Source organism: Rhinolophus sinicus, chromosome 13, assembly GCF_057876585.1.
Source record: "Rhinolophus sinicus isolate RSI-liver-muscle chromosome 13, RSI-T2T, whole genome shotgun sequence".
NCBI classification, from domain to species: Eukaryota; Metazoa; Chordata; class Mammalia; order Chiroptera; family Rhinolophidae; genus Rhinolophus; species Rhinolophus sinicus.
In genome coordinates this window covers 15,479,026-15,497,539 of record NC_142513.1, presented here as the reverse complement: position 1 = coordinate 15,497,539, position 18,514 = coordinate 15,479,026, and the positions used below count along the sequence as shown (strand labels likewise).

The following is an 18,514-nucleotide window of genomic DNA, read 5'->3' as shown; positions in this document are numbered from 1 at the left end:
GGTCGACTGTGGCCACGCAGCTGTGTACGGGGTCGCGTGAGGAAGCTCTGCGGGACGGAGGAGTGGGGGCTTGACCGCGAGCGGCACGCGCGCTCCCGCCGCCATTGCGCCCCCGCCCGGGGCCTCGCCGGGGGTCGCGGGGCGCAGGCGCGGAGGGCGGCAGGCGGGGGTCCTCCCCACGGGCGCGCGGGCGTCTTTGTTCCCGGCGCGCGGACCGGGGCGGGGCCTGCAGGGCCGCCCCGCCCCCCGCTCAGGCCCCGCCCCGCCCCGTCTCCGCCCGCAGGAGCCGCCGCCGGGGCCCGCTCGCCGGCAGCCTCAGCCGCCGCCGCTGCCGCCTGCTCCCACCAGCCGGGCCTGCATCGCCGTCGTAGCTTCTACCGCCCCCAGCACCGGAGCCATGGCGGGCGCCGCGTCCCCCTGCGCCAATGGCTGCGGGCCCGGCGCGCCCTCGGACGCCGAGGTGCTGCACCTTTGCCGCAGCCTCGAGGTGGGCACCGTCATGACTTTGTTCTACTCCAAGAAGTCACAGCGGCCGGAGCGGAAGACCTTCCAGGTCAAGCTGGAGACACGGCAGATCACGTGGAGCCGCGGCGCCGACAAGATCGAGGGGGCCAGTAAGTGCGACCCCTCCCCGGGGCCCGCTGCGCGCGCGGGGGCGGCAGAGATCCGCGCCCGCCTCCCGCGCGCCCGCGGCCGCCGAGCGACTTGGACAAACTTTCCGTCCCTCCCCACACCCTCCGGACCCCGCCCCCGCCTCGGCCCCGGTGGTCACCAGGGGCGGGGGGCATCCGGGTCCTCAGTCACCTGACAGGACACCCCCCTCCCCCAGCTAGGGGGGAGTGTTCTGGCGCTTTGCCCAGAGGCCTAAAAATTCTAGTGAGTTGGAGACCAGCGGGGCAGGCATCGGGTCTCCCACACGCCGGGAGTGGTGTCCACAGAGGCGAGGGGAGCCAAGGCAGCGCCCCCCATCCAACCCCTGAACCTGGGGTGAGACCAGATGGTCGCCGCTCAGCACCTTTTCTCCAAAAAGAGCAGTCTTGGTGAAACTCTTTGAGCCCCTAGGCTGGGCTTTTTGCAAAGGGAACTTTGGGTTCTTTGAGTAGAACTTAGGCAGATGTTGGAGTAGAGCTGGTTTTGGAGCCGAGCCGGGCCTACTCATCTCCCTCTTGGGGAGGAGGAAGGTGGTCCTGTTTGGTTTGGAAAAGCCTGAGAGAAGGCAGTGGCTGCTTTTTCCTACTGCTGCTTTTGTCCTGAAGCTGAATTTTGGAGGTCTGTGTGGGTGGGCAGACACCCAAAGCCAGGGCAGGGACTCTTGGTAAAGATCCAGGCTCCCCTTTCCCTTGGAAGCTCAGTCTCAACAGCTTGGCCCCAGAAAGGCCAGCCTCAGTGCCTTGGAGTCAGATACTCTTTTCATGAGCAGGCAGCCAGTTTGGGGTCTAGCCCTTTGTGTCCTGTGGCTGTAGGGAGCCAGGAGCAACTACTCTTGATTTCTTACCTCTGTCTGAGTTGGGAGGAGGGAGTTGGGGATTTTGAAAAAAACCCAGATCTCTCATTGTTATTCCACTTAGCACATGCCTGTGCTGTGGCCGGATGGGCACCCAGCTCTGCCCTGCATTCCCCCGCCTCCAAGTGTGAGAGATGATGTGTCACAACCCCAGGCTGTAGGTTGCTTCCTGCAAGGACCGTCCCCCCCAAACCCCTCCAGAGACAGGTGTCAGAGCCAGGCTCAGAACTCAGTCCATGTATAGGAGGGTGGTCGGGAACCGACACCCCCAAGGGAAGGTCCTACAGACTTCCTTGATCATGCTATATATGCATGTAGATGGGTGAGGAGATTGGGAGGAAGGAAGACCTTGTGGTAAGGCAGCCATCCTCAACTACGAACTCCAGATCTGACACAGCTGATGACCTTAGAAATGGCAGCTGTCTTCCTCCATCTCCATGCCCCCATTGGCCCTGTCTGCCATTGCGAGAAAATGTTAGTGATTTGAGAGACTGGATTTCAAAGTGGAGGAAGTACAGACACTGCAGAAAGCTGAGATAGTCCTGGGGACGTCACCCACATATCAGAGTCCAGACACAGCCCCTTTCCTGCTTCTGTGGTGATCCCTATGCTGTGCTTAAATGGGGTCCCTGGCTGGAGGTTCCCAGATAGAGATCTCCTGGGTAACAACAGGCTGCGTTTCAAACCATGCATGTGACCAGCAGGTAGTAAGTGCAGCACAGTGGTTGGAGGCAGAGCTCGATTTGAGGCCTGTGTATTAGTTGTGTGTCCCCCAGTTACTTATCTTCTCCTAGCCTTAGTTTTCATCTGTAAAGTAGGAATAATAACATATCCACTATATGTGGTTGCTCTGGGGATTAAATGAGAAAATTGATGTGAAAACATCTAGCACAGTGCCTGACACATGATAAATGCTTAATAAATGTGAGCTGTTGTTAATAATAACAATAACAGATTATGACTGCCCTCCTAGACCCTGGACTGTGAATATTGTGGAGGAGGAGCGTGGGTGGAGGAGAGTCTGAGAGTGCAGGAAGGGAGGAGGATGGGAACTGAGTTCACATTTCACTTAGATCACTACCCGGAAAAGGGTAGGAAATGGGTTTTTTTTTTCCCCAACCCATCTACCTACCCACCCACCTACCATGTAGAATAGTGTGTAAATATGTGGAGATTTGCACATCTGACACCTGATTTTCTTGTTTGTAAGTTGGGGCCTGAACAGAAGAGGTGTGGAGAGGGAAGGATTTAGTCCATGGTGTCACAGGTCTTTGGGGGATGGACGCAGAAATGCAGAGGACCTGATGACCCCAGCCCCCAAGGGTGGGGCAGCCAGAGAGGTGCATATGCAATGATCTTACTAGTCAGCTGGGATTTGAGAGACCTGGAGCACAGGTAAAGAGTGTAGAAGGCCTGGCCCTTTGATTTTGGAGGCCCGATTGAAAGAGTCTCGGTAACAAGGTTAGTAGGCTACTGTGTTTCCCCAAAAATAAGACTTAGCCAGACCATCAGCTCTCATGCGTATTTTGGAACAAAAATTAATGTGAGACTCAGTCTTATTTTAATATAAGACCAAGTATAATATAATATAATATAATATAATACCTGGTCTTATTAATTTTTGCTCCAAAAGACGCATTAGAACAGATGGTCCAGCTAGGTCTCATTTTGGGGGGAATCACCGCAGTAGATGCCTGTGTAGAGTTCAGATTGTGCAAATGGAGCCCCCCACTGAAACTGGCCCACTTCTGCCCATTCATGCCCCTTGTTGGTGGGTTCTAACTCCTGAAGCCCCACTCTGCAAGCTCTGAGGAAGGTTGGGCTGCCAGCTGGGTCCCCTGCCACCTGGCCTCTTGCCCAGGTGCCTGGCCTTTTCCTGCTGGCCCTGCCAGGGTACCATGCAGTGCCTGTAGCCGGGCCAAAGAGAGAGAGAGACACTTGTGCTACCCTCATGGTGCCCGTGGCCCTGAAGGAAAGATGGTGTATGTAGTTCAGGAAAGTGCACAGCACTCGTGTGTGAGACCTGTTCCCTCTCACTACCACTTGTGAAGTAGGCCTGCTGGTGTCTAGAGTGGTAGTTTGGCTTAGAAGGGGGGTGGGGAAATGCTTTGGTACCAGTTGTCGTAGTGGTATGACAGGAACCACTATTTTTTTTTTTTTTTTTTCAGATACTGACATAAGTGAATATAAAGCAATTATAGACTTCCTGCTGAGTGCTACAAAGGCTTTTCATCATGTTTTCTTGGCTGATCCTCACAAGGGCCCTGGGGGGTAGTCCAGAGTAGCATCCCATTTTACAGATGAGGAAATGGAAATCCAGGGAGTGAATTATGTCGCGGGTCACAGTGCTGGTGTGGGGCAGTCATGCTGGCTGGCCAGTCCCAGGAGGCTCTAAGCCTTGGGGTTGTGCTGCGAGTGGGCCTCAGGCCCGTTGCTCCTCTGAGGAGAAACCTTTGTGCTCAGACTGTACAGTACAGACAGCCTCAGCCTCCCTAGGCTCTGGCGCCGCGCTTTTCCTTCTGGTGCCTCTTGGGATGAGATGGTTCAGTCAAAGGTCATTGTGGGCAGGGGCCCAGGTGGAGGGTCCATGGAGGGCTCTGCATGCCAGCCACACACCGGGGATTTTGAAGCCCTAGGCTTTCTTTTTGATTCTTCTGTAGATTCTCTTCTAGATGCTAGGCCCCCTGAGGTGGAGAATGAAAACAGGTCCTTACCCTCAGGGAGACAATTCCAAGTGGTGCCTCTGATGACCAGGGGTGGGAGTGGCCGAAGAAAGCACAGCACGTGGACAAGGTAGTCAGGCTCAGAGAGAAGGTGAGGTTGGGACCTGGGGGCTTTACCCCTCTGGCTGGCAGGCTGGTGAGGAGACAGACCACGAGGCCTGTTCTCAGGGCAGCAGGCGGCTGTCATCAGGGGTTTTCTTTGTACTGGCTGCTCCCAGTGGGAGAGGGGCAAGAACACATGTCAGGCTCTCCGGAGCTCGCCATCCCTGCCTGTGTGTTTCCTGTCTGACTATACGTAGTTTTTTCCAGGGGAAGTCAGACCTCTTAGTGTTTCCTCAGCACCCCAGGTTTGCCCTGATGTGTGGGTTTCAGACCAGGCCTGCCAGGACCCCCCGTCCATCTGGGGCTCTCTCTTTCCTGTGAACCTCGGAAAGGGGTCTGCAGCACAGATGACTGGAGGAGCTGAGTGCACGCAGCATTGGGACCCCCAATACCCCAGTACTGTGTGTACATACACAGATGCACAGGCTTGAGTCACTGGTTAGAGATCGTGGCCACCAGCCTTGTTTTAGGGTAGCCCCTTGGAATGAGGGGCATGTATTTGTTCAATAAGTAGTGTTTGAAGACCTCCTGTTTGCCCACTGAGGGTTCAAAAGATAAATAAAACATGATCTGTGCCATTGAGGAACTGCCAGGCCCTTGGAGGAGACAGACTTGGGAACATGTAATTATAATCCCATGTGTTACATACCAGGATAAAGGTCTGTACTGAGAGCGCTGGGAGTGCAGAGGAACAAGCTTTGCTTAGCGAGTTGGGATTGAGAGGAGAGAGCCAGGAGAGGTGAGCTGGGCGCTGGGCCTTGAATGATTGGGAAACTGTGGCTGAGGGGCGGGGTGGGGGTCGCTGCAGGGGTCTGCAATGTGTGGAGTGTGGTGGAGATGAGGCTGGGACTGGCTGGTGGCAGCTTAGGGAGGGCCCCCGTGTGCCCTGCTCACGGGCTACATTCCATCCTGTGGACAGTGAGTGTCAGCAGTGGCTACATTGGGACCATGTCGTGTGTTTGGGAGAGGTTGAGGAGGGAGACTGGTGAGTTGCAGTTTGCAGGAGAGAGCTGACAAGCAGGGCAAGACCTCCTCGCTGTGGGAGGGTGCGGACGCAGTGGTGGTGGAGGGGTGGGGTTGGGTCTGGAGGGATGGCGGTACAGATAAACTGTGCTGCTCCATTTACACGTGGATTTTAACGATAGATTGGATCCACAGCTGGGAACCTACAGATGTGGAGGGCTGACTGCATTGTTCTGGGCCATTTTATATAAGGGACCTGAGCACCTGCAGGTTTTGGTATCTGGAGGGGTCCTAGAACCAATCCCCTGCAGATAATAAGGGTCGACTGGAAAGTCAGAAGTTAGGCACGGATTTTGGACTGCAGGGGGCGAGGTGGCGCAGTGCCCCTGTCATTGTTCAAGGGTCAACTGTAGTTTAGCATGTGGGCTCTGAACTTGGACTTCTTAGGTTAAAAATCCTGTTCTGCAACTTGCTCTGTGACCTTGAGTATGTGACTTGCCCTCTCTGGGCTCCTCATTTATAAAAGGGGGATAGGTACAAACTACATTTGTCTCATGAGGATTTGATGAGAATCTGTGTAAAGTGCCTTACATTGAGCGTAGCACAGTGTCCGTGGGAGCTCTGACAAGGAGGAAGATGAGGTCCCAGGAGGACCTGATAGCAGAAGGGCGCAAACACCCCTGTTATATGAGGGGGCTGCTGGCTGGCCACCAAGCCCTTTGATTCAAGAGACAAGGAGGCCCACCCATCTTCTCCCTTGAAGCTCTCAGCTACCCCTCTGTTGTCAGGATTGGTTCCCACAGCTGCCTTTTGCAGGATGACAGGGCACTTGACTGGAAGTATCTGCTTTGGCGTTGTAGGAAGGTAACAGACTGGTCTATTTCGGAGTGCCTAGGCCACAGAAATGCTCTCTGAGCACCCTGGTATGAGAACTCCGTCTTCCAGGAAGTGTTTTAATGCCACCGCCTCAGAGTGGCAGGGCCTGCCTCTGCCCCTACTGTCACCCTCCGTGTCAGTCTTCATTAACTAATGGCATCTCTTCCCACTCTGTGCTCTTTTCCTCTGGGACGTGGCTTCAAGGCGGCCAGAGATGGATAATGTCGAAAGGCCTGCTATTAGGACTTTTTCCCTTCTCCACTCCCTCTCTGAGAACTGGAGATGTCCGTGGGGACTTTGAGGAGAGTTCTAGGAGAAACGGGGGTGGGATGGGGCAGAGGAACGTTCTGGTGCTCTTTGAGTGCTTTGTTCAGAGAAGCATGGCGCCTGTATTTCCCTGGGGGGCATCTTTGAGAGCAGCGTGGTGACAGGTGACAAGACTCTAGGCAAAGCAGAGCCAAGGGTGAGGCGTGACCTCCAGCAGCGGTTGGTAATTGGAATGCAGTGACCAGAGATTTGAGGGTAGAGTCAGTCAGATTTGGGTTCGAGCCTCAGCTTTTCCTGTGACCTTGGGCAAGTAACTTTAACCTATCTGAAACGAATCTTTAGCTGTAAAAATAATTCCTTCCTCACAGAGCTGTATACTAACAATAGTCAAATGAGAGTAAGAGATTTTATATGTGACATCAGCACAGCATTTGGCACCTGTGGGCGCTTAATAAGTATTTGTTTCCTTTGGTCTCACCTTAATTAATGACAGAGCTCCAGTGCCACCCCCAAGCTTGGCCACCAGTGCTGCCCTGACAGCTTAGGCTGGAAGTCTGTTTCCTTCTTGTTTTCTTTGTTCCCTCCTCGAGTCTGTACACAGAGGCCTGGGGCATGAGAAAAATCTGGGTATTTGAATAGTGTGTTGGAGTTCATGGAGTATTTTCTCATTTATTGTGTTGTTTGAGCTCTACCACAGTTCCGTGAATCGAGGTGGGCAAGAGTGATTAGCCCTGTCTTACAGATGAGGAAACCAAGGCCCCACGGGTAAGGTCACACAGCAAGCTTATGGCAGTGAACTCGACCAGAGCCTGGCATTTCTGATTCTCACTACAATATTCAGCTCATTCTTCCACTCTGGAGAAAATGACAATAATATGGACTCTTCTGTAGGACCAGAGTTTTGGTACTGTTTTCTTTCACGTGGACATTGCTGTCTGATCTCTACCCTTGCCCTCCAGGTTTCTGTCTGTGGACAAACTGGACTGACTCAGTGCTTCCGTCTAGAGCCTCTGCTGCCCTTGTCTTGCTACAGTACCCTCATCAAGCTTCTTTCCCACACTCCTATCGGGGTGGGGGGTAGGAGCAGCTGGTTTGAGGTGGAGGAACAGAGGAGCCTCATCTGACTTGCTCTCACTGGCTCATGACAACAGCTGTACCCAAGTCTCTGCCAGGGAACCGGGCACCTGGGGCGCCATGCTCTAGGAGCTCCGAGAAGGGCCTTCCCAGGACCCCTGCAGACAAGCTCCCACACCTGCCTTCATCCTCGTGCTCCTTTAGTTGTCTCTGACTTATTGTGGGCCGAGCTGCTGTGTAGGGCCTGCTGAACTGGACGTGATTACTCTAACTTCTGGCTTGTTCAGTAGAGCTCTAGCCTGGTGTGCTTTCCGTATCACCAGAGCTATTCTTTCCTTAAAAAAGAAAAAAGTCAGCTCTCTTGGGCCTCTGTGGCATACTGAACAAGTGAGACACCACTTGTGCTTCCCTGGCTTGGGACGACAGCATTTGCTAATGTGCCAAGCACTGTGGAGCCCAGTAGCAAACATAAAGTTTAAGGTAGATGCAGCCAGAAAGGACGTAAACAGCCAGGGAGTAAAAATAATTCTGGGGCCTGGGGAGTGCTGTGAAGGAAACAAGCCAGAGGCTGCTGTGTCTGCCAGGAGAGGGGAGGGTGTGCCGTGGTAGGTAACGCACGACCCCACATTTCAGTGGCTGACGACCACCAAGGCTCATTTCTCTCTTTAGCTACATGTGCATGTCCACGGTGAGCCAGTCCTCTGTCCCTGGAGAGTGGCCTCAGTGGCTCTTGGTTAGCCCTCTGGCGCAGAGCCTGAACACTGGGCAGAATAGGCTGGAGAGGGATTCGGAGAATGGCGACTGGGAGGAATTGATTTCTGTGACTTGGGCCAAGGCGCAGTGAGGCAGAGGACGTGGCTATCTATGTGGGTCAAGAGGCTGCTTTGGCTGGGGTCTTTGAAGAGGTGTCTTGTGTTCAGACTTTGAGGTATAGCTGTGCCCTTGCCTGTCATTTGCCTATACTCACCCCGACGCTCATGCCCTCATTTGAGCTGCTCCGGAGCCTAGTCTGTTATGGCCACAGCTCCTGCTGTCACCCCACAGTAAGACCCTCTCATCACAGCTCCCTAGAGCTCCTTTGCGGGTGTGCTGAGGCCTCGGAGTAGGGAATGCCCGCATCCCCCAGAGAAGAGGGAACATGGTGTGAGAAGGTGGTGGTCCCCGAATACTCTGGTGTTTGGGGTGGGGCAGTAAGGAAAGTGGAGTTAGTTGCTTTGGGGACCACTGTGGTCCCAGGTGGTGGGGCTCTGAGAGCCTCTGCTTGCATTCAGGGCTCAGTTCTTCATGTCCCCCCTCACTCCTTGCAGGACTAGTTCCTTTTGCGGTGGCGCTTGGCCAGCCTTTGAGAGGCTGCAGTGCCGTGTGCCGAGGCACAAGTCCTAGCTCTCCCCACTCGTCACCTCCTAGGAACCGGGCCCCTCCTGGGGGAAGCAGGGAGGGCTCCTTTCTATAGCCCACATGTACGCTTTGTGTATAGGCTCTGCTGCTTCCTTCCGGGCCCTTCCCGGTGTTGGCGTTTGGCCCTGGCTTCAGCGAGACTCAGGATGCAGAATAAACAGGGCGGGACTTTCTCTTGCAGAAGACTAGCATCTCCTTTGCTGAGCCCAGGCCTGGCACAGAAGGCTGGGGTTAGGAAGCAAGAAAAGGAGGTGACCAGTCCTTGATCCTGGGGAGCTTGTGACCTGGGACATGGAGAAAACCATGAAAGCCAGGGCTGGCAGGAGACTGTTGTGCCTAAGGTGCTGCAGGCTGAGGGTCCACATCTGTAGCAGCCCATCCTGCCCCTGTTGGCTCCCTCCCCTACTGGCTAGCATGCCCCTGTTGGTTAGAGGATGTATGCAAAGGCTGTGAGGGGCCTGGGAGCCAGGCGTGGGCATGGTGAAGAGTGGGCGGTCTGAGCACAGCTCCGGCCCTGGCAGCAAACAACTGACCCGTCTGGTGAGGGTTTGGGCTACAGCGTTTGACCGCTTGTTTGTGTGAGATCTAATTCTAACTCATGGGGGTGGGATGTTCGCTTTGAGGTTGGCTTCCTGTTTTCTTGGACACCTGGGGACATGGCTGAGCTGACATGGCCTGAGGGAAGTGGCTGTTTAAGGGCTGTCCCCAGGTCACAGTGTCCCTGGCTTGGCCCTGCCCGTGGGGGGCGTAGGGCATTGACAACACTGGCCCTGCCTGTGGGGGTGTGGGGGTGTGGTGGGAGAGCTTAACCCCATGGGATTGAGGGACTTCAGCTCCGGCCCAACGTGTTCACAGAGCGGCTCACCCCAGGTGAGGGGAGCAGTGGCCACAGGGCCCAAAGGCTTCTCAGTCCTCTCAGGGGCAGGAGGTCATCTGGGAGGTTGGGCAGCGATAAGGGCAGGGGGTGGTGGGTCCCCCTGAGGCTCCGCAGACCATGTCCCCTTATTCTACCTGTTTGGAAGTAGTGCTCTTCCTACCCAGCAGGAAGTGAGTATCAGATGCCTGTGTTCGCTTGTCAGTTCTTAATGGGGACTGTGGCTTTTCTTGGGACTCTTGGAGTACTCAGCCAGGAGGTTAGAAACGGGAGCTTGTGTCACTTGGCCAGGGATTTTCCTCAGGGTCTCTTGAGGCCAGCAGTGAAATCCATAGAGCGTGCTCTCCAGTGAGAACAGAATGTCTGGTGCCTGGACTGCTGTGTCCAGGACGTCCATGTCCCTGGCCTGAGAACGGGCCCTCCTTGGATGGGTGCGTCTCTGCAGGCTGGGGTGGGAGGCGGAAGGCAGCTGTCCTAGGATGTGTGCTGGCGCAGGGGGAGGCGAGAAGCTATCTGAAGAGGGGAGAATGAGGGAATTCAAATCAGGAAGGGAAGTCCCAAGGCAGCCATCCCTCTCAGTAGGGGAGGCCATCTCTAAGAATCAGGGCTTCCCAGGGAGGGAGGCAGTGAGTGAGTGAGTTCCCTATCACCTCAGAGTGAGGTCAGAGTCTAGACATGCGCTGGGCCTTGCCTCCCCAGGAAGCAAAAGGACAAGGAGAGTGGCTTGGCGTGGGCTGGCATGGCCCACAGGGAATGTGGCCAGAAGCTGAGGAGAGGCTGGGCCAGGCGGCTCTAAAACGGGAGAGGCTGGTCGGGTGTCGGCAGAGGGTGTCTCTTCCGCCTGCTGGCCACTGACTCGATGCCTCTTTTCATTACTTAGAATGTCTCCAGCCTCCTAGTCAGGGTTCACTGTGTTGGGGTTTAAGGGCTGGCCCCACAGCTCAACGCCCCCCCGCCCCAGAGGGAGCAGCTCCTGCGGTGGCAGTAACACGGAAACCAAAGAGCCGGGGCTGGGGTGGTGAGAAGGCATGGGGCCCAGCGAGCTCCACAAGGGGAGGCCTCTGCTGTCCCCACACTTCAGCCCCCCGTCAGAGGCCCCTGGTGTTTCCTTGGGGGAGGGAGGCCCCGGGTTTTTCTTTCCAACTCCTGGTTCCTGCTGGGCTCTGGAGACCTGAAGCTGCGGGCAGCGTCTGTACTCAAGGAGCTTACACTCCGGTGCGGGTGCTGCCTGCAGTCAGATGGCCTTAGATGCGCAGCCGGTTCCCGCTCAGCGCCAGCTATGGCCTATGGCCGGGAACAACAAAGCCAGTAGGGTTTGTTCAAGGATTAGATGGGGGGGGGGGGGGGGGAGATGTTAAGGATGATTCTAAAGTCTCTAGTTCCTGTTTGGAGGAGCTGCTGTTAGCTGGCCCAAGAGATGTGGCAAGAGGCCTGGGTTTCAGTGGGAGAAGACAGTATTTGGTTTTGAAGGGTTGACCCCGAGGTGGTTTTGAGCTGAACAGATGCCAAGCTGGAGATGGCAAGTAGGCAACTGGATTGAAGAGTCTGAAGCTTAAGCGTCAAGGACGAGGCTAGAGCTGTGTTTGTGAGGCAGTTGAAGCTGTGCGTGTGGATTACACTGGCTAGGGAGACGGTAGAGCACAGGAGAGGAGAGGGCCTTGGCCTGGGCCTTGTGGGGGCTAACCTGTAATGGGGATAGGCGTGGGCCCAAGGGGTAGCAGGAAAACCCGAGAGCTTGTGAGGAAGAAGTGAAGGGCAGAGCTTCACGCAAGACGGAGGGTGTGGTCGACCTTGTTGATTGCTCTGAGGGTCAGGAAAGAGGATAAGAAGTAACCTGTGCTCATTATTCTGGTTCTCCAGGTGGCCTGAATGTACTATGGGGGGCATATCATGGGACCTTTCTAGATCCTGGACACCTCGGACCCAGTGCTGCTGGGCCCTCAGCCCCTCTGCTGTAGCGGGGGGACTGGCGGACACCGGCCATCTAGAACTGGGGCAGCAGCAGCCTGCAGGGGAGGCAGAGGTCAGAGTGCATAGGACCTCTGTCCCGGAGGCGGACCTGTGGGCGGCCTGCGGTCATCTAGGTTCAAGCAGAAAAATTGGGGCAAGCCCCTCTCCTTGTTGCGACTTCCACTTACTGTGGCATCGAAGGCGGGTATAGGCCACTCTTCCCTCCCTTCTCATCCACGAAACTGAACAAACGCCCTTGTTCCCCAAACAACCAAACTGCTGCATCCAGGCTTTGGCTTCTGTGGTCCCCTTTGCCTGGTGTGGGCAAGTCAGCCCTCCAGCCCTGCCTCCTGTGGCGCAGTCCGAGACTTCCCAAGTGGAACTGCTCACTTTCTCCACGCTCTCAGCACCACAGACACGTATTGCCCTGTTGTTCCACTCTTGGCACGACCTCCTAGTTATCTGCTTCCCCATCTGTTTCCTCCACCGCTCAGGGGCTTTCTCAGGGGCAGGAACTCCAGTGCCTTCTGGATCTCTGCTTAGCCAGGACCCCGCTCAGGGCTTGACACGGACGGGTGGATGCCTAATACATGTTTGATGGGGTGATGGAATTAATGCATAACCCTGATCGACACCTGCTCAGCCCTCTCCCAGCTTGAGTTTTCTGGGTGGGTGGAGCCTTCTGTCCCTTCCTTCTTTTGGGGCCTCGCCATGCTTTTCCCATCTCCAAAGTGGGTGGGCTTAGTCTAGCGTCCTAGCGAAGAGGGCTGCCTGCCTGGAAGGTGTAAAGGCTCACAGGGCCTGCCCTGCTTCTCACATACCCTTGTCAAGGATGGTGGCTGCAGTGGGGCCACTGCAGAGGGTCGCAGTTCTGCCATGAACTGCATGTGAGCATGATGAGATCGTTTGGAGCCTCTATTTCCTCATCTCTCCAAAGAGGAGATTCCTCTAGAATCTAGACTGTAGATGACTCACCACGTACTGGTGAGGAGCCTTCACAGCTGTGACCTGAAGCACTTAGCCAGGAGGGGTGCAGGGTCCCAGGTAGGAGGAGCCACAGACCTACATCCAGCTGACTGAAGGGCCTTTTCCTGTTTATCAAGGTGGGAGAGGGGCCGGATGCAGAGTCCGGCCTGGCTGCTCTTCTTGGTCAGGTGTTTGGGGGACAACAGCTGACGAAATCCCAGCTGGGGATAGACGCTGAGCTCTGACCTTGGTATACCTAGACTCCAGGGTTTGGCCAGGGTTTCCCTGTATGCATCCTGGAAAGGGGGCCCTGTTCCTCTCTCCCCGCTTGGTCTGGTTTGAAGGCAGCTGCCATCCAGGAATGGGAAGGAGCTAAGCATCAGCCTCACTGGGTCTCCGAGCCTGGACCCTCATCTGTCAAATGGAGGAGGATAGCTGCCCACCCCTCTGCTTTTGCCTTCCTCTGGTGGGAGCTGGGAGCTGCTCCTGGCTGTTTCTGTAGGAAGGTCGGAGGGGAAGAGTTACAGCCTCAGAACATAGAGGAGAATGGAGAGGGAGGGGAGGCTGATTCCTCCCAGAGGCCTTGGGCAGCAGGCAGCCAGCGTGGAAACTGCTGGCCCGCCCGTGCCCCGGGCTGGTGCTGCATCAGGCTCCTGCTCATGGTGCCCAGCTTCTGTCTGTGTCTCCTCTTCCTCCACCTCCTGCCTTTGCCTCTGTCGAGGCTGCATGCTCCTGGCTGGGACAGACACCCTCGGGGCCCGAGCCCCTTTGCCTTGGGCTCCCTGTGAAGCGGGCTGTGCGTACAGTGCCTGCCCCACCCTGGCTGCACTGTGCAGGAACCTGTGTGTAGAAGTGGCAGAGGTGCAGGGCTGGGGATTGGCCGGATGGCAGTCGCTTCCCCTTGGGGCTTCCTTATTCCATCTCAACATCCTCTGGGGGAGATGGCTCAGCTCCATTTGTGCTCCCTCAGGCCCTGGGGATGTTGTTGAGTTGAAGGATGGGGGGCCTGGAAATGGCCCATCTGTTTGTGCAGGCTGTGCGTGGAGAGGGTGACTGCTGAGATCATTTCTGGGAAGATCTGCACACCTCTCTGCCTCCTGGGACCCACTCCTCTGAATCTCCTGGTGGCCTTGGCTTAGAGCCAGGAAGGGCGTGGCACTCAGGGAGCCCTGCCTCTTCTACTGTAACGTCTCTCCAAAGCCCCAGTAGCTCCCCATGGTTCCCCCTGGCTGCAGGAACCGTGCAGGACCTCCCACTGTTTGCAGATTGCACTGGTCCCCATGTTCCACTGCTGTGCCTGGTCCTTTTCTCTGTCCCCGTGGTCGCCTCACTGACCAGAGTATTTGCATATTTGTTGTAGCTCCTCAGCCGTTGTTCCCCACTGCACCACTTCTTCCATCCCTGGTACCATGTGCGAGCCCCTCTGGTCCTCGCTGCCACTTTTAGGTAGCAGCTCTGGGTGTAAGTCACATGTGTTCATTCCTGCTCCTGAACACCCTAAACATTTGAGGCTTCCCCAGGCCCTGGGTGGGGTACGGAGGGAAGAGTCCGAAGAGGTTTCCCCCTTGGGGAGCTCACAGGCCAGTGGCCTGGACACAGGAAGCGCTGGACGGTGTGACGAGAGTCCTGCAGCACACGTATGCCACTGGCTGGGCCTGATGGAGAGGCAAGAGAGAGAAGGGGGCCCTGGCGTGTGCAAAGGCAGGAAGGAGGGCTGGGAGCCCTGGGGGCTGGGGGATCTGGGTGTTTACATCCCACAGGTGGGGGCACTGAAAACCCCCGAGCGAAGGGGCCTGTCTAGGTAGTACTTACTTACCTCTCTCAAGCTGTTGAGATTTTGGAAAGACCTTTCATATTTATCATGAGTTGCAGTTTTTTTTAAGTTTCAAAATGTATTTACATGCATTACATATGAATATTTTCTATTGTAGTTTACGTCAGTTAACTTATAATCACTTTACTTTGTAAAGGGAAAACTCTTAAGAGAAACATTTTGGTAAAAGCACGTTTCATGTCCAGAAGTTTGTGATACATGCCATTTCCTTTTTTGTTGTTGTGATGGTGGTGGTGGTTTTCTTGGCCATATCTTCATTTGGGGGTTTTAATTTTCAGTATGTCCTCCTGCCCCTTTCTGTAAAATCACTTTTGTATTTCTCACCTCGTTGACATCTCACAGTAGCCCAGCGGAGGAGGTACCAGGAGTGGTGATCCCGTTTGGCAGATGAGGAAAGTGAGGCTCAAAGGTGCCGCCTCCTCCCCAGCTTGCCAGTGCTTTAGCTCACGGTTCTTTTCTGTATGTCTTCCTTGCTTGATGGGTGGTTAATGGTCCAGCAGGTGTGGGGGACTTCTACCTGTGTAGGGCCATTTGGAAAGTGGCTTCGTTGAGGGCAATAGATGCTGAGACACGGGCTCCTGACCAAGAAGCGTGGGTCTAATTTAGGGTCTTAGATTTAATGCATGGGCTCCCTCCCCCACGCCCAGGGCCCTCCGTGGTCAGGGTAAAGCCGTGTTTCTACTCCCAGGGCAGGATTGGCTGGCTCTCTTTGGCTGTGCTCATTAAGGCACCCTGAGAAGGTCTTGGTGCCGCCCTTGCTGCCTTTTTCTCTTCCCTGGGATTCTCGTCGTCCTGGGACTCGGCCTGGTCAATAGGAATGCTGCCCCTAGGTGCATCCCTGCAGGGGCTGCCTGATGCGCTGGGCAGGAGGGGGGCTGATGGGGGCCTCATAGCTCGGCCTGATGTTTGGGAGGAGTGGGGAGTAGCATTCCAAGACAGAAAGCAGCCCTCCCTTCAGAGGGGCTGAGCACAGGCCAATCCTCTTCCCCCTTCCCAGGCTCCAGACTGGCTGCCTGCCAGTTTGTCCCCGCCACAGTACCCTTTCCTCTCCCACCCAAGGCAGTGGTGCTGTCCTGGGGTGGGGGCCTGTGCTCCCGCAGAGGCAGGTTCTAAGCTGGCCCTGAGAGCAGCAGTGCCCTTTGCTGCTGTCTAGCTGTACAGCTCCCAGAGCGCTTGGGATCAGTTCTGTGGCTCAGATGAGGAAACTGAGGCTCCTAGAGAGAAAGTGACTGCCATTACAGGTATGTCCGGAAGGCAGTTGCTCTTAGGTCTGCATGACCAGGGAGGGCACTCTGCTGTAACTGCTGGTCTCTGGTCTCTGTGGTCTCAGGCAAGGAGTCTGTCCCGGGGTCAAGAGAGGAGATGAGGGAGGGTCTCTGTGCCTGGCCATGCATCCTGCCTTAGAGCTTAGGGCTGGCCCCTGCTGCCAGGCAGAGAGCCCATTTCCTTCTGCATAAAGACCACCCCAAAATCCAGTTGGAGGCTGGGTGCCGTCAGGACAGGCCAAGGCTGATGTCTCCCCTGCGGCTCTGCATGTGCAGGGTTTTCGACAGGTCCATCCTCACTGCAGCTTTCCCTTTATCCATGACCCACCAGAGGGGAGAGCTGACTTGCTCAAGACCCCAGTTATGCTCTGGGAAACAGGATTCAAAACTTGATCTTTGTGATTTCATACCTGTTAGTCTCCATTCTGGTACCCACTGGTGTGAGGTGGTGAGAAGCACATGCCTCAGATTGTTGGGGGGGGGTGCCCGTGGGGGCTGCGCTTGTGGCAGGCGGCTGCTGCAGGCTCAGGCAGTGGCTTCTGGCCTAGAGCACGTCTGTGTGCACTGATCTGAACTCAGCCCCTGGAATCCCACACCTGTCCACGGGGTTCCATTCCTGCCAGGCCCCTTTCTGAGCTGGGAACTGGCCACTTGGATTCCTTTCCTTGGGCCGAGACAGCTGTGGCCCAGCTCGACTCTCCTAGGTTTCGGTTTGCCCCCAGTTGTCTCCCCTGCCGCCAGCTTACGTAGGACAGGTGTTTCTGGCACTAGGCACACAACACAGGCAGGGGACAGACTCCTGCAGACTTCACTGAGACCAGTGGTCCCTGGCAGGGCGCTGACTGCATTCCTGGGAGGTAGAAGGAATTGCCAGTTGACTGATGGGGAAACTGAGGCTGAATGACTGAGGGACTGCCCAGGGCCGCATAATGTAAGACCTCTGTGGTTTGTCTCTGTTAGGCCTGGGCAACCTTTAGGAAAGGGATGGTTAGCCAGGCTTCCCAACGGAGTGGGAGGAGGCAGGCCACCACCAGGACCCTCATTCTTCTGCCCAGGGCACCGGGCAGCCTGGTCTATGAGCAGGTCCCTAACCCTAAGAGCTGGCATGGGATGCCAGGGCCTAGCCCAGGCGCAGGTGGCCCCTCATTACCCCAAAGCCTCTCAAGGAGGGCTAGTCTCTATCTCTTCATGAGCATTTGTGGGTGATTAAATGCCTGGGGCTGAGTCCCCCTCGTTACCCAGGCAGCTTATCTTGCAACTGTGTACCATGGCCATGCTGGGATGGTGACACCCATGCCATTCCTGAAGCCTGGGCAGCCTTCGTGGCCCCCAGGGCTTGGTCCATGGAGGAACTGAGCACGCCAGGGCTGCTGATGGGCTGAGCTGGCTGTTATGCTGACAGGACCCCAGGCCCTCTCGGCTTGGGGTGACCTTGGGGATGAGCCTTTGGCATCAACGAAAGCCCTGCACTCCCTGCACATCAAGCTGGCCTGGCCACAGGAACCCTCTTTGGGGGATCCTGCCCTTGCCTCAGAGAGCCCCCCTTTTAGCCCCCGTCTCCAGCCTAGCAAAGACCTCAGTCCCTTTGGCTTTTCTTTTACCTATTGTTCCCCTGAATGCTGTTCTCCCATGGTTTCTAAGTGAGGGTGAAACAGGGTTATGGGTCTCTGGGAATAGGGTGCTACTCTCCTGCTCCTCTGAGCACTTCTCCCTTCCCCGGGAGGGTCTCTCTTTCTGCCCTTCCTGTCCCACTGCAGACCATGCTGGGTGGTCAGCCTCCCCCGCCCCCACAACAAGGCCAAGGCCATGCCTGTCCCAGGCGTCTCCTTCCCATGATGGCAATCCCTGGGGGACCAGGCCTGGCTCTGTCAGGAAAAGGGGACCCTGCCCTATTTGTTCTGAGAGGCAAGAAAATGGGGGTGGGGTGGGTAGGAGGTCGCATAGGATGTGGCTTTTAAGAATAGTAGAGTCTCACTCTGGTGTCACGTCCTTTTCAGCCTGCTGTTGGCTTGATGGACTTGGAGGGCATCGGGGCCAGGCTGGCACCTCCCTATGGGGGACGTAAAGGGACCGGGTAGCCAGCAGGAACTTGGGAGACTCGCCACCTGGCCTGGAGCTGCCCTGTGTCTGCCTGGTCCCTGTCTTGGAAAGGAGGCTGTCTACTCCCAGCCTGGTCTCGGGGGAAATGTGCCCAGGAGCACAGGCCACACCAGAGCCTCCCCTAGGACCTGCTGGCAGTGTGTTGGGCGCGTGCACACCTGGGGGGTGGCTGCCTGCGGCCGGGCAGCAGCCTTACTGCCCCTCCAGCCGCCTGCTGAGTGGTGGCCATGTTGTGGCCTATCTCTAATGACAGCACGGGGTGGGGGGTGGGCAGGGATGGCTGGGAGGAAGTCCCCCCCTCCCCGGGCTATGGACCACGAAGGTCGTGGCCTATAAGCGTTTGTGTGTGTGAGTTGTGTGCCTGTGTGAGATGTGGGAGGGGGTGACAGCAGCTCTGCACCGGAAAAGCATGCTGGTTTCTGTTTAAAGAGCAGAGTTTGTGGTTATTCTGCAGTTTCTCATCTGGGCATTTCCCCTGTTCAGCTCCTCCTTCCATCCTTGGAGACTGTCTTTCCAGGCTGGGTCTTTGTGACTCAGTTTCCCCCCTCCCTATTTCCACCTGAGTATAACTCCCCATTTTTACAACTCCACTCCCAGTTTGTTGCCCCCCCCCGCCCC

The 18,514-nt window shown here is 56.1% G+C and overlaps 1 protein-coding gene across 3 annotated transcripts in view; it reads left to right on the top strand.

Annotated features, from left to right (window-relative positions):
• The window catches only part of PLCG1 (phospholipase C gamma 1), a 36,439-nt gene that overhangs the window by 292 nt on the left and 17,633 nt on the right, over positions 1-18,514 (top strand). For all 3 annotated transcript variants that reach the window (XM_074317279.2, XM_074317280.2, XM_019749049.3), the window contains exon 2: positions 284-614. In XM_074317279.2, coding sequence (XP_074173380.1) covers positions 398-614 — 217 coding nt within the window. In that variant the 5' untranslated portion in view covers positions 284-397. The remainder of the gene's footprint in view (positions 1-283; positions 615-18,514) is intronic.